At 46.5% G+C, this 14,472-nt stretch overlaps 1 protein-coding gene across 1 annotated transcript in view; it reads right to left on the reverse strand.

Moving 5' to 3' along the window:
• Positions 1 to 14,472, reverse strand: part of hdac4 (histone deacetylase 4) — a 699,895-nt gene that overhangs the window by 62,245 nt on the left and 623,178 nt on the right. The window contains 1 exon segment of the mRNA XM_038788077.1: positions 8,465 to 8,585. Within this exon segment, the coding sequence (XP_038644005.1) occupies positions 8,465 to 8,585 (121 nt within the window).

Consider the following 14,472-nt stretch of genomic DNA (forward strand, 5'->3'; position numbering starts at 1 on the left):
TTCCATAATGTATACTTATAATTAGGCAAATCGGAATGCAACACTACTAGATTCACGGGGTCAGAGGCCTCCTACTTCTTTTGTAAATAACCAATTAGGAAAATATCACAAATTATGGCGATCCACAAGACCAATATGTTTCGGGCAGATCAAAGAGCATGTTTCATTGAGTTTATGATCTTCCAGCAACTGCTGATGTTTTTCAGTGTGTGCCCCTGGGAACAGCCCATAGAACACAGTCCTGCACCAAGGAGTTGCTTGGTATGAACCTTGACAAAAGCCACCCATCTCTCTCCAGACCTTCTTTGCAAAGGCACATTCCACTTGGAGATGGACAGTGGTCTTTTCTCCACCACAGTCAGCACGAAGGCAACTTGCAGATCAGGTGAGACTCCGGGCATGTAGGAAGGATGTGATGAGGAAGGCCTTTCTCATCACCAGCCAGGCTAGATTTTATTTGAAAGTTATGATGAGGCATTCTGCCAAATGACATTGACAGTCTGCTCACCATCTCCTTCTTCTGTAGGGCATCCAGAACGTTACACGCAAATCACAACCTGATGGACTTGTGGTCAAAGGTGTCTAGCTCTATAAATGTTTCCACAAGGGACAGGTGGTACGGTATGGTCCAACTATTTGGGAGTGCTCTACGGCAGCGTGGCCATACCCATCATTCGCAACAACATGTAGAACCTCAGCACGTAGTGACAGTTGGTCTTTGCAACCGAGGACTTAAGCACAGCTTGGTACAGCCACACTCAAAGGTGGCCATCAGGATTAGGGCAATGTCGGGCAGGTTTTTCCACCCCTTTATCGAGTGATTTATACATTGCGTTCCTTTGAACATGGTCAATTTTGGACCCCCCCATATGAAGCAGAAAATAACTTGGATGATTATCGCAGCATAGAAGTGAGAAAAAGGCCAGATTGGCACCTTGTATAGCAACACCAAGAATGTCTCATAACTGATGACCAGCTTATGAGCTGCAATGGAGAGAGCGCGTCGCTCCCACATGCCCAATTTTTGGTCTTTATACCTACTTGCTCCATCCAGTTTCTAACACATGCCCTGGTCCATCCGAACCATATTGCCAGCACCTTCAGGCCACCTGACCTGACGGTGAAGGGGGACAAGGAATCAATTAGCCCAGTTCCCAACATGGCCTCACTCTTGCCACAATTTACCATGGCACCTGAAGCCAGTTCCAACTGGTCGCAGATGTTGATCAGTCTGTGCACTAACAGCAGATCAACGCAGAAGATGGCCACATCGTCCATGTACAGGGAGGCTTTGACGCGAGTGCCTCCACTACCTGAGATCGTAATTCCTCTTATGCCCGAATCCTTCCCGATGGGCTCAGAAAAGGGTTCTATGCAACACATGAACAAGACAGCAGAGGGCAGCCCTACCTGACTTTTGGATTTAATTGAAAAGCTTTCTGATTCCCACTCGTTGATTGATACTGAGCTATTGATGCTTGTGCAGAGCAGTTGGATCCAATTGCGGATTCCCTCCCCAAACCCATTTTGGAGAGCACATGTAGGTGTGTGATATTCTGTCAAAGGCCTTCTCCTGGTCCAGACTGATGAGGCAGTTGTGCATCCTCCTATTCTGCACGTGTGCAATCATATCCCTGTGTAGTGCGAGGCTATCTGAGATCTTCCTGCCGGGTACAGCACAGGTCTGGTCAGGGTGGATCACCGATTCCAGAGCAGACTTGACCCAATTGGTAATGACCTTATCTAGAATTTTATAGTCTGCATTCAACAATGAAATGAGTTGCCAATTTCTAATTTCCTCCCTTTCCCTCTTCTGCTTGTAGATTAGGGTAATGGCATCTTTCCTCATGAATTCGGACATGCTCCTGGCCAGAAGCATACTTTTGCATATCTCCACCTGGGCTGATACAGAACCAAATACAACTCAGCCGGTAAACCATCACCGTCGGGACTTTTACTCTCCTCGAAGGACTCAAGGGCCATAGTCAACTCATCCACATTTAAAAGCCATATCTATGCAGCAATTAAGCATCAGCAAAGTAAATTTTAAAAATGACTTTACTAAATCAAATAGTTAGGTGAATTTGTTAGGTGAATTGGCCATACTAATATTGCCCAAAGGTTAGGTGGGGTTATGGGGATAGGGACGGAGGATTGAACCTCGATAGGGTGCTCTATTGGAGCAAGGGCTGGTGCAGACTCAATGGACCGAATGGACTCTTTTTACACTGTAGGGATTCTATCATCTGAAAGGAGTCTGAGTATTTACATTTAAATCTTATGACCATCTGGAAAGAAACAAAAACTGAAAACTTTTTCTTAAACGCCAAGGTCTTCTCTTTGAAATTAAAGCATCAGAACACACATGATGCAAGCATTCCAAAAGATGATAAAGCAAAGAGAAAAATACAATTGGACATTTGACAAAAAGTGGTTGTTGTGTTATGGGAGTTTTAACAGGTAGAAATATTTTAGGTACACAGGAAACCCGCAGACTACTATCCAGTATATAAGTAAATATAAATTGTTTGATTTCCCTTTTACTAATTTCCTTGGAAACAGAAGTTACATTCGCGCCACATAAGGGCCAGGCAATGACCATCGTCTGCAAGGATCTAACCATCGTCCCTTGACATTCGATGGCATTACCATTACTGAATCGCCCACAATCGACATGGGGGTTACCATTGATCAGAAAATGAACTGGACAAGGTCAGGCCAAAGGCTAGGAATCCTATGACGAGTAACTCACCTCCCGACTCCCCAAAGCCTATCCACCATCTACAAGACACAAGTCAGGAGTGTAATGGAATACTTTCTACTTGCTTGGATGAGTGCAGCTCCAATAACACTCAAGAAGCTCAACACCATCCAGGACAAAGCAGCCCGTTTGATTGTTCCTCCTTCCACAATCATTCAAACCCTTTACCATCTACAAGATGCACTGCAGTAACTCACAAAGGTTCCTTAGACAACACCTTCCAAACCCACGACCACTACCATCTAGAAGGACAAGAACAGCAGATACCTGGGAACCCCACCACCTGGAGGTTCCCCTCCAAGTCACTCAGTACCCTGACTTAGAAATATACCGCTGTTCCTTTGCTGTCGCTGGAACAAAGTCCTGGAACTCCCTCCCTAACAGCACAGTGGTTGTACCTACACCCAAAGGACTACAGCGGTTCAGGAAGGCAACCTTCTGAAGGGCAACTAGGGATGGGCAATAAATGCTGGCCTAACCAGCGACGCCCACTTCCTGTAAATGAATTTTTAAAAAACTAAACACAATGCAGAGAGTGAACATTTCCCATTATGGAAAGAGTATAACTGGAGGCCATCAAAATAAGATAGTTACCAAGAAATCCAATAAAGAATACAGAAGAAACTTCTTTACAAAAAGTGTGGTAAGAATGCGCAACTCGCTACCACGGGGAGCTACTGAGGTGAATAGTATAGATGTATTTAAAGGGAAGTTGGACAAGTACTTGAAGGAGAAGGGAATAGATAGTTACAATGGGATTTAGATGAAAAAGATGGGAGGAAGCTCGAGTGCACATGAACACCATTGTTGGGCTGAAGGGTATAATTCTGTGTTGTCAACCATATGTCAACCTCTGCATAGAGAATTGGTACCATAACCGTTGGATCGATTTAGGCAACTTCTAGTGTTTCATTGGCAGACTTTTCCGGTTTGGTTGACAGTTGGTGATTCTTTTCTCCCTAATGGGAGTCTTAACAGGAGCAAATATGACAGGGATTTATTTTCAATTCAATGAGAAAGGGGAATAGGGAGCAGAGATCAGTACATGGAAGTAACCAAGTATGGGAAATGAAAGCAAGGAGAGCTATTTTAGAACAAGTTTTAAAACTAAAAAGATGAGCAATGAAAAGGTGTTTGTATGGGTTAAAAAAGGGGGTTAAAAGGAAGACTTAGTCACAAAGTTTCAGTTTTGAGAAAGAGCTTGGGTGTGTCTGTGTTTTTCAGTGAGCTGCAGCTGCTGTGATCTCTGCCATCCAAAGTCTATCTATGGATCATTTGGCGAACTCAGAATTGTAAAAAGGTCTCAGCACTGAATGTAAACCAAATGTGCTCCTGTTTGAAGGTTTGTTAAGTCTTTTGGGTGTAAAGGACATCATACAGGTTACTTAGTGTTGTATTCTTTGGGAGGTATATTTGATTTACTGGTTGCTAAGATATTCACTGCTTGTTTTAAAAAGGTTAACTTGAGTTCATAGAATAAACATTGTTTTGTTTTAAAACCCACTGGTCCATTTTCTGCTATACCAGACCTGTAGAGTGGGCTGTGTGCTCCCCATACCACAATCTATTAAAAGTTGTGGGTCAGGTGAACTCCATGATACACTTTGGGATTCTCTAAATCCTGGCCCATAACACACGTTATGGACAAAAACACAACCAGAAAGTTGATCAATATTTAAATTAAACAAGTATGAGAAGCAAATAAATTTAGTGCAGTAGGTGCTGAAAATGCTTTTCGTAAGGGTTGCATTTTACTTAAATGAAATGCATCACAAAGTTTAACCGCAAAAATGAATCTGAATGTTGGAAGTCAGAATTTAACATTTTTGTATCAACTTTACAGTCATTTGAAATGTGTTTCAAACTAATGTAAAAAATTAAATATGACTTCGAAAAATTATGTACAGTTTTAGAATTTTGATACTTTATTTACTTACCCTGAGCTAATTGATTCATGTACTGTGACGCAGAAATAGTTACCATTAAATAGTGAAAGAACTACTCAAATTTCAGAAAAGTCTAAATTGATAGAATAGGACGCCTAAAAACAAAATATTTACTGAACAGAAAATGTAAAGCCTTGTTTTAGCTAAGCCATCATCCCTTTATTCTTAATTCCACTCGGGCCTTTCTTAAAAAGAAACGAGTCTGACTTAATTTTTTTCAATATTTTATTTTAAGATACTTAACTTGCTTTTCTTCCTTCCCTGCTTCCACTATCCATTTGAATAATTGTTTTCAATCACTGAAAGCCAGATTAAAAGGTTGGAATTCCACCAACTGATGGGTTAAGTGGCAATGGAACAGTTGTCTCCAAACAAGCAGGAATAAACTTAATCCCTCTCCCCTGCTTCCTCAAACAAGTGCATTGATCTCATGAGCTTCTTTGTTACTTAAGATCGAGACCATTTGAACTGCTGCCTCTGCCACTTCCCTCCCTTCCGGTAACCCACCAGGATAACTGCTTCTAAAGTTCATGGCCTTAGCTGTGAACTCACATCTTTCGCCAGTTCCTCTCCTATCTCTCCTAATACTCTCGCAGAGCTTATCTTGTCAATGAGATCCGCCTCATGCTCTCTCAACCATATTCCCACTAAACTGCTGATGACCAAACCTCCCTTACTGGTTCCCATGTTGGCTTATATTGTTCATAATTGTCTCTTTTTATCAGAAACTATCCATCACTTCTTCAAATCTGCCATCACCTTCCCTCTCCTCAAATGAAATACCCTTGATCCCACCGACAATGCAAACTATTGCTCCATCTTCAACTTTAGTTTTCTCTCCAAAGCGTTTGAATATGCAACCAAGAGAAAATGTTGAAAATCTCAGCAGGTCTGGCAGCATCTGTAGGAAGAGAAAACAGATAACGTTACGAGTTCAGATGACCCTCTGTCAATCTGGACTCAAAACGTTAGCTCTTTTCTCTTCCTACAGATGCTGCCAGACCTGCTGAGATTTTCCAGCATTTTTTCTTTTGGTTTAAGATTCCAGCATCCGCAGTAATTAGCTTTTATCGCTTGAATAGGTTGTTGCCTCCCAAATCCATTCCCAGTCTCCCAGAACTGCATGCTCTCTCAAATCAGGCATCTGCTACTGTCCCAGTACTGAAATAGTTCTTATGAAAGTCACAAATGAGATTCTTTGCGACTGAAACAAAGGTAAACTTTCCCTCCTCCGCCTTTTCGACCCACTTGAAACCTTTAACACAGATAACTACACCATCCTCTTCTAACGCCCCTCCACCATCATCCAGCTGGGTGGGACAATGTTCACTTGGTTCCATTCTTACCTAATTATAGCTAGAGTATCAGCTGCAATGGGCTGTCTTTCCACTTCCACACAGTTACCTCTGATGTCCTCCAAGAATCTATCCTTGATTCCTTCCTATTTAACATTTACATACGATATATTCCGAAAAACATAGCGTCAGTTTTCATATATATTGACAACGCCCATTGCAGCTCACCAAAATCTCTCAATTCCTCCACTGTTTTTCAATTATCAGATTGCATATCCAACATCCGCGGTACTGGATGAGCGGAAAGTTTCTCCAACTAGACAGTCAACATCTTCCCCAAAGGGAGAGGAGTCTAGAACTAGAGGGCATAGGTTTAAGGTGAGAGATACAAAAGAGACCAGCGGGGAAATCTTTTCACACAGAAGGTAGTGAGCATCTGGAACAAGCTATCAGAGGCAGTGGCAGAGGTGGGTTTTCCCTTTAAAAAACAGTTAGACGGTTACATGGGCAGGGTGGGTATAGAAGGATATGGGCCAAATGCAAGCAAGTGGGACTAGCTTAGTGATAGAAACTGGGTGGCATGGACAAGCTGGGCCGAAGGGCCTGTTTCCATGCTGTAAGCATCAATGACTCTATATGTTAGGAAACCATGTGGAAAACTCTGTTCCCGGGCAACAGACTCCATTTCTCTCTCCTGGAAACTATCTGAGGCTGAACAAGACTATTTAACTTGTCAAATCTGTTCCCAAGATGAACTTCTGACCACATAACTGCACTATCACAAAGGCTGCCTATTTCTATCTCCATAACATTGCCTGACTCTGCCCTGCCTCAACTCGTGTGCTGCTGAAAAACTCATCCTATGCCTCCATTACCTCCAGACCATAGGGATCGGCCTCCCACATTATATCACCGTAAACGTGGTCATTCAAAATTTCAAAAGCAGGTATCCTTACTTGTGCTAAGTCCTGTTAACCGTTATTCCTCTGATCGCTGCCGCACAGTGGCTCCTGGTTTAGCAATGACTCGATTTTAAAATGATCCCTGTTCTCAAATCCCTCAATGTCCCCTCCCCTATTTTGATAGTCTCATTCAGCCCCTCAAACATCTGAGACATCTGCACTCATTCAATTCTGAATATCTGCAATTGCTCCACCATTGCTGACCTTGCCGTCAGCTGCCAAGGCCCTAAGCTCCGGAACTCCCTCAACCTTCCTTTCCTCCGATAAGATACTTGTTCAAATCTAGCGCTTTGGCCAAGCTTTTTGGTCATCTTCCTTAATATCACCTGAGTGATAAATTGGTGTCAAATTTTGCTTTCTGCACTCCTGTAAAGCAACTTGGGATGTTTTATTACATTAATGTTGGAACATAAATATAAGTTGTTATAGCTGTTTTGGGGCCAGTCCCTGAAGCACTTGATTTCTGCATAGAATAAAAGGTGATATTATGTTGAAAAAGGTATTAAATTATAGAAACAGCTCAAAGAAAAGTATCTTGTAATTGCTACTTTTGTTGAAAAAAGACAATATTTTCAACATATGAAAATTGGGAAAATAGTTGTTGGTTTAGAGTTTACAACATCATATGTGAGCTTAGTTGTCTGGGCACATTCAGGCCCTGAAGGCCACAGACTATTTAACTCACGTTCTAGCAACCCTTTGATCCTGTCAAGCTTTATACATTGTTGGTTTCTGACTGGCTGAGGCTGGCTTTTAGGTCTGTCTTTACAGCTAGTCAAACAGCAACTTCTTTTTGCAAGTGTGTCCATTGCCAAAATGTAGCTGTGGTAACAACATGTACTTTTATAATTTTAAAGAGAGAGGAAAATAAAATTAAAGTTGAAACAATCAAAAAAAAGAATGCAGTGAGAAATTGGAAAGGAATTGGAAATCAAGCATCCCAATCAAGAAATTGGAAAGAAAGGAAATCAATGGGAAAATGGTGGATGATACTTCATTACATTTTAGTTAAACTGTTCACTTTAAATGGTTATGTAAATTAAACTTAAGTAATAAAGTAATATAACAAAGCTTCATGACAATGGATGAGTTGACATTTCCCAGCCCAGTGAGAATGCTAGTTCTCGTCTTGCTAACAGGTTAAAGGGTTAAGGGTTCAGTTCCCCACAGAGAGATTCTTTCAATGCAACCCAGCTGGATTACATTTAAAATAAGTAAGGACAACGTGACATGCATAAAAAAGAACATCCATTAAGTGCAGGTAGCTCCTCAGAAACCCTTTAAAACAAACAGGCAAATTACAGAACTTAGACTTCGGAATCAAAACCTGTTAAGCATTGAAACTATTGCGAAGGAAAGAATGAAAAAAAAAAAGGTTTTGGCAATTTTTCATCGTTTATTTTATTGTTTACTAATGTTATGTCATTGCCAATGTCTGGGAAATAATAGCTACTTTTGAATGCTGCATCAAAAGGTAAAGAGGAGTGAACTGCACTGTACCTAGCAGTTTCTTACTGTCAAGCTTCTGTCGATTCAATGGGTTTGTGCCATAAAGTAATGCATGCTGCTCCGAATGGACAACCTGTAGTTCTTCCAGTGACGCTTTCCTTCCTCTGATACACTATAAGAAATAAATAAAACCAGATTAAATACAATAAATACAACGGTAAACTGAAGCCAGAGGTAGCTCATTCCAATATGAATCAAAAATACTACTTCTAACAGTTAAATTACACTTGCGATGTTTAAAATATTATGTCGTAGAACTATATCTTTTAGACTTATAGAACATAGAACAGTACAGCACAGAACAGGCCCTTCGGCCCTCGATGTTGTGCCGAGCAATGATCACCCTACTCAAACCCACGTATCCACCCTATACCCGTAACCCAACAACCCCCCCCTTAACCTTACTTTTTAGGACACTACGGGCAATTTAGCATGGCCAATCCACCTAACCCGCACATCTTTGGACTGTGGGAGGAAACCGGAGCACCCGGAGGAAACCCACGCACACACGGGGAGGACGTGCAGACTCCGCACAGACAGTAACCCAGCCGGGAATCGAACCTGGGACCCTGGAGCTGTGAAGCATTTATGCTAACCACCATGCTACCGTGCTGCCCCTAATATATATTTGGGACTGTCAGCAAAATTTTCCACAGCAGATGCAGCGAACCATTGACTGCTGGTGGGATCCTCTGGTCAGTGGGATTTTGCATGGCAGCCCCAGTGGTGAGAGATTGACTACGACAGACTGGAAGATCCTGCCGGCAGGAAGGGCTGGAAATATCCTGCCCTGTATCTTTAAACATTAAGTAAATAAAAGTGGCCACGTGACCTGTTCTGAGGTCTGTCTGACAGTAAGTCTGGGTGGTTTGGTTGTTAACGATCAAAGGACGGCTCAGATTGTTTTGTCGAAAATAGGATGCAAGATATTTATGCTTGCTGGACAATAATCACAATCCTGGAGTATATGATGACAAGACCCTGAGTTTCCCAAAGTCCCAGAGAGGTGGTATAGATACGGATTAGTAAACAATGGTACTGCAACCTATCCAGGTACTTCGAAGATGGAAGGGATTTGGGGTTCAAAGGTACTGAGCGGAATCTTCCACTCTGAAGTGTTGGCTGAGATGAGAAAATGGGTGTGTAAGTTTTCTCTCTCAATTCTCTGGCACTCTGTGCACAGAAAATCTGGAGTGTGGTTTTTGCTGTCAGGCTGGTGGGAAGGGCCTAATCGAGACAGCACACACTGGCTCCACAAAGATCGGAGCACCATTTTTAGAGGGCACTCCAACCTGGGTTAAACAATACCCACTCCCTCACCTCCCCCCCCCCCCCAAATATGGCGGTAAGTCTTCAGGTATGTGTAAATTTATTAAAATAGATTTAAATGAGGGAACCTTGTTACGTCACCGGTGAGGGCAGGGAAAATCGCTATTTTTGCCTGTGGCAAACTCCAGCAGAAAATCCAACCCCCCCCCCCCCGGACTGTGGTAGTCACCACTAAATAGTATTTCATCTATTACGGTAAGGCCCGTATAGTAGAGGTACATGGGTAAATCCCTGCCTGCTGGCTCCGCCCAGTAGGTGGCGTATAAATGTGTGTGCTCGCTGGTGTTGCAGCCATTCTGTTGGCAGCTACAGGAGGCACAACATCTTTGCTCAATAAAGCCTCGATTATTCCACTACTCTCGTCTTTGTGGTATTTGATGGTGCATCAATTTATTGAGCAAAGATTTTTTTTTAAATGGATCTCCGCATCAAGCCTGATCACCTGCAGCTGAGCTCTCAAGCAGCCAACGCTATGTCCGCCTTTGAGCACTGGCTAGCCTGCTTCGAAAGCTACCTCCGAACATCCGCTGAGGAACCCTCGGACTCACAGAAACTCCAAATACTTTATTCATGGATGACCTCTGACATTTTTCCTCTCATCCGGTATGCGCCCACTTACTCCGAAGCGATGGAGCTCCTAGAGGGACATTACGTTCGACCAGTCAATCAAGTATACACCAGGCACCTCCTGGCCACGAGACATCAACTCCCCGGGGAGTCTCTGGACGATTTCTGGCATGCCCTCCACATCCTAGGTAGGAACTGTCTCTGCCAGGCTGTTTCGGCAGTCCAGGACACAGAACTTTTAATTCACAACGCTTACGTTATGGGCATGAGGTCTGCGTACGTCCGCCAGCAGCTATTGGAAGGGGGTACACTTGATCTTGCGGGAACTAGGCAGTTCGCTAACTCGTCAGAAGTGGCCTCCTGTAACGTCCAGTCATTCGCCCCTGACCGCGCAGCACCCTCGTGGACGCGTCATGGGCCAGCTGTCGACTCCAGCTCACCGCAAGCCTGCGCCGCGCGGCATCCAGCCCCCCCAGTGCTATTTATGCAGGCAGAACAAACACCCCAGGCACGCTGCCCAGTCTGGAGCGTGAACTGAAAGGGATGTGCGAAGAAGGGACACTTTGATTCTGTTTTCCAGGCCCGGTCGGTTGCCGCTGTTTCCAGGCCCGGCATTCCTGCACCCCACCATGTGCGCCCCCTGGGCACCGCCATCTTCTTCACCGCAAACCACGTGCGGCCCGTGGGCGCCACCATCTTTGATGGCCCCCGCCATGTGCACTCAGTGGGCGTGCCATCTTTGGCGCCATTTTGGACGGCGCCCCAGGACCCCTGCTCGTCTGGCCGTTCATCGCCTGCCGCTACCTCCACCACCGCTGACCAGCCCAGGGCCTCCCAGCATCTGCTGCAGCTCACCTCAATCACCCTGGACCAGTCCTGGCCCCGCAAGCTCGCGACCGCAACAACGGCGGTGAAGATCATTGGGCACGAGACGACCTGCCTTTTTGACTCCGGGAGCACGGAGAGCTTCATCCACCCCACTACGGTAAGGTGCTGCTCCCTCCCGGTACACCCAGAAAATCTCCCTGGCCTCCGGATCCCATTCTGTGGAAATCCGGGGGTACTGCATTGCGACCCTCACCGTCCAAGGTGTAGAGTTTAGCAACTTCTGGCTCTACGTCCTCCCCCGCCTCTGTGCTGCCCTGTTACTCGGCCTGGACTTCCAGTGCCACCTCCAAAGCTTAACCTTAAAATTCGGCAGACCCCGACCCCCCCTCACGACCCTTAAGATCGATCAACCTTCCCTGTTTGCGAACCTCACCCCGGATTGCAAACCCGTCGCCACCAGGAGCAGATGGTACAGTGTCCAGAACAAGACCTTCATCCGGTTGGAGGTCCAACGGCTTCTGCGGGAAGGGGTAATTGAGGCCAGCAACAGCCCCTGGAGAGCTCAAGTGGCAGTAGTAAAGACTGAGGAGAAGCACAGGATGGTCATTGACTACAGTCAGACAATGAATTGGTACATGCAGCTCGACGTGTACCCGCTCCCACACATATCTGACATGGTCAATCAGATTGCGCAGTATCGGGTCTTTTCCACAGTGGACCCGAAATCCGCCTACCTCCAGCTCCCCAGCCGCCCGGAGGACCGCCAATACACTGCGTTCAAAGCAGATGGCCGCCTCTATCACTTCCTTAGGGTTCCCTTCAGCGTCACTAATGGGGTCTCTATCTTCCAGCGAGAGATGGACCGAATGGTTGACCGTATGGACTGCGGGCTACCTTCCCGTGTCTAGATAATGTCACCATCTGTGGCCACGATCGGCAAGACCACGACGCAAACATCCAAAAATTCCTCGAGACCGCTAAACTCCTTAATCTCACGTACAATAAGGAGAATTGCGTGTTCCGCACCAACCGCTTAGCCATCCATGGCTATGTCGTGGAAAATGGAGTTCTAGGGCCCGGCCCCGACCGCATGCGCCCCCTCATGGAACTCCCCCTCCCCCACTGCCCCAAGGCCCTGAAACGATGCCTGGGGTTTTTCTCCTACTATGCCCAATGGGTCCCTAATTATTCATGACAAGGCCCGCCCAATCATTCAGTCCACAGCTTTTCCCCTGACAGCTGAGGCCCGCCAGGCCTACAACCATATCAAGGCAGACATTGCCAAGGCCATGATGCACATGGTCGATGAGTCCCTCTCTTTTCAGGTCGAGAGCGTGCATCGGACGTAGCTCTGGTCGCCACCCTCAACCAGGCGGGCAGGCCCGTGGCCTTCTTCTCCCACACCGTCCATGCCTCCGAAATTCGGCACTCCTCTGTTGAAAAGGAGGCACAAGCCATTGTGGAAGCTGTGAGACATTGCAAGGCATTACCTGGCCGGCAGGAGATTCACTCTCCTGACTGACCAACGGTCAGTTGCCTTCATGTTCAATAACACACAGCGGGGCAAGATCAAAATCGACAAGATCTTGAGGTGGAGAATCGAGCTTTCCACCTATAATTACGAGCTTTTGTATCGCCCGGGGAAGCTCAACGAGCCCCCTGATGCCCTATCCCGCGGTACATGAGCCAGCGCACAAATGGACCGACTCCGGGCTATCCACTATGACCTCTGCCACCCGGGGTCACCCGATTCTTCCATTTTATCAAGGCCTGCAACCTGCCCGACTCCATTGAGGTGGTCAGGACCGTCACCAGAGACTGCCAGTTCTGCGCAGAGTGCAAGCCGCACTTCTACCGGCCAGATCGAGCGCACCTGGTGAAGGCCTCTCGCCCTTTTGAACGCCTCAGCGTGGACTTCAAAGGGTCCCTCCCCTCCACCGACCGCAACACGTACTTTCTGAACGTGATTAACAAGTATTCCCGATTCCCTTTCGCCATCCCATGCCCTGATATGACTTCTGCCACGGTCATTAAAGCCCTTCACAGTATCTTCACTCTGTCCGGTTTCCCCATCTATATCCACAGTGATCGGGATCTGCTTTTATGAGCGATGAGCTGCGTCAGTTCCTGCTCAGCAAGGGCATTGCCTCGAGCAGGACGACCAGCTACAACCCCCAGGAAAATGGGCAGGTAGAGAGGGAGAACGGGATGGTCTAGAAGGCCGTCCTGCTGGCCCTGCGGTCTAAAAATCTCCCGGTCTCCCGCTGGCAGGAGGTCCTCCCTGATGCGCTCCACTCCATCCGATCGCTCCCCTGCACCACGACTAATGAGACCCCTCACGAACATGTGTTTGCCTTCCCCAGGAAGTCCACCTCCGGGGTCTCGCTCCCAACATGGCTGACAGTTCCTGGACCCGCAAGCATGTGCGGACCTATAAGTTGGACCCCTTGGTTGAAAGAGTCCACCTTCTACACGCGATCCCGCAGTACGCCTGTGTGGCACACCCCAACGGGCGCCAGGACACAGTCACCCTCTGGGACCTGGCACCCGCTGGATCCCCACCTACGGCCCCTGACCTGACATCTACCCCCCCCCCCCCTCCCCGACTGCCTCATCCACCCCTGCGCCACTCACCCTCCCTCCAGCGAACCTCACCGCAGGCCCCACCCCAGCGGGATCCTTGCTCCCAGTGGTTCCACTCAGGGGTGACGAAGATGAGGACAACACACTCCCGGAGTCACAGGTGACCAAGTCGGCGCCCACATCACCACTAGGACTGAGGCGATCGCAGAGGAGGATCAAGGCCCTCGACAGACTGAACTTGTAATGTTTTCCACCACCCCCACCGGACTCTTTTTTTAAAACGGGGGGGAATGTGGTAGTCATCACTAAGTAATATTACATGTATTACGATAAGGCCCGTATAGTAGAGGTACATGTGTAAATCCCTGCCTGCTAGCTCCGCCTAGTAGGCGGCATATAAATGTGTGTGCCCGCCGGTGCTGCAGCCTTTCTGGTTCCAGCTGCAGGAGGCACAACATCTTTGCTCAACAAAGCCTCGCTTATTCCACTACTCTCGTCTTTGTGGTAATTGATAGTGCATCATCCCCCTCCCCCCCACAAATCACCATTTCTACTTCAATACTTCAAAAGTGGATGTGACTCCTGTTGCCATGGCAAAGTGGGTAGATGACGCCATTTTTGAAATTAAGTTACAAGCTTCCCCATATAACTACGAATATCACAGGCACGGCAGTTTCAATTGTTGTCTTGTG

The sequence above is a fragment of the Scyliorhinus canicula genome, chromosome 2 (assembly GCF_902713615.1).
Source record: "Scyliorhinus canicula chromosome 2, sScyCan1.1, whole genome shotgun sequence".
Taxonomy (NCBI): domain Eukaryota; kingdom Metazoa; phylum Chordata; class Chondrichthyes; order Carcharhiniformes; family Scyliorhinidae; genus Scyliorhinus; species Scyliorhinus canicula.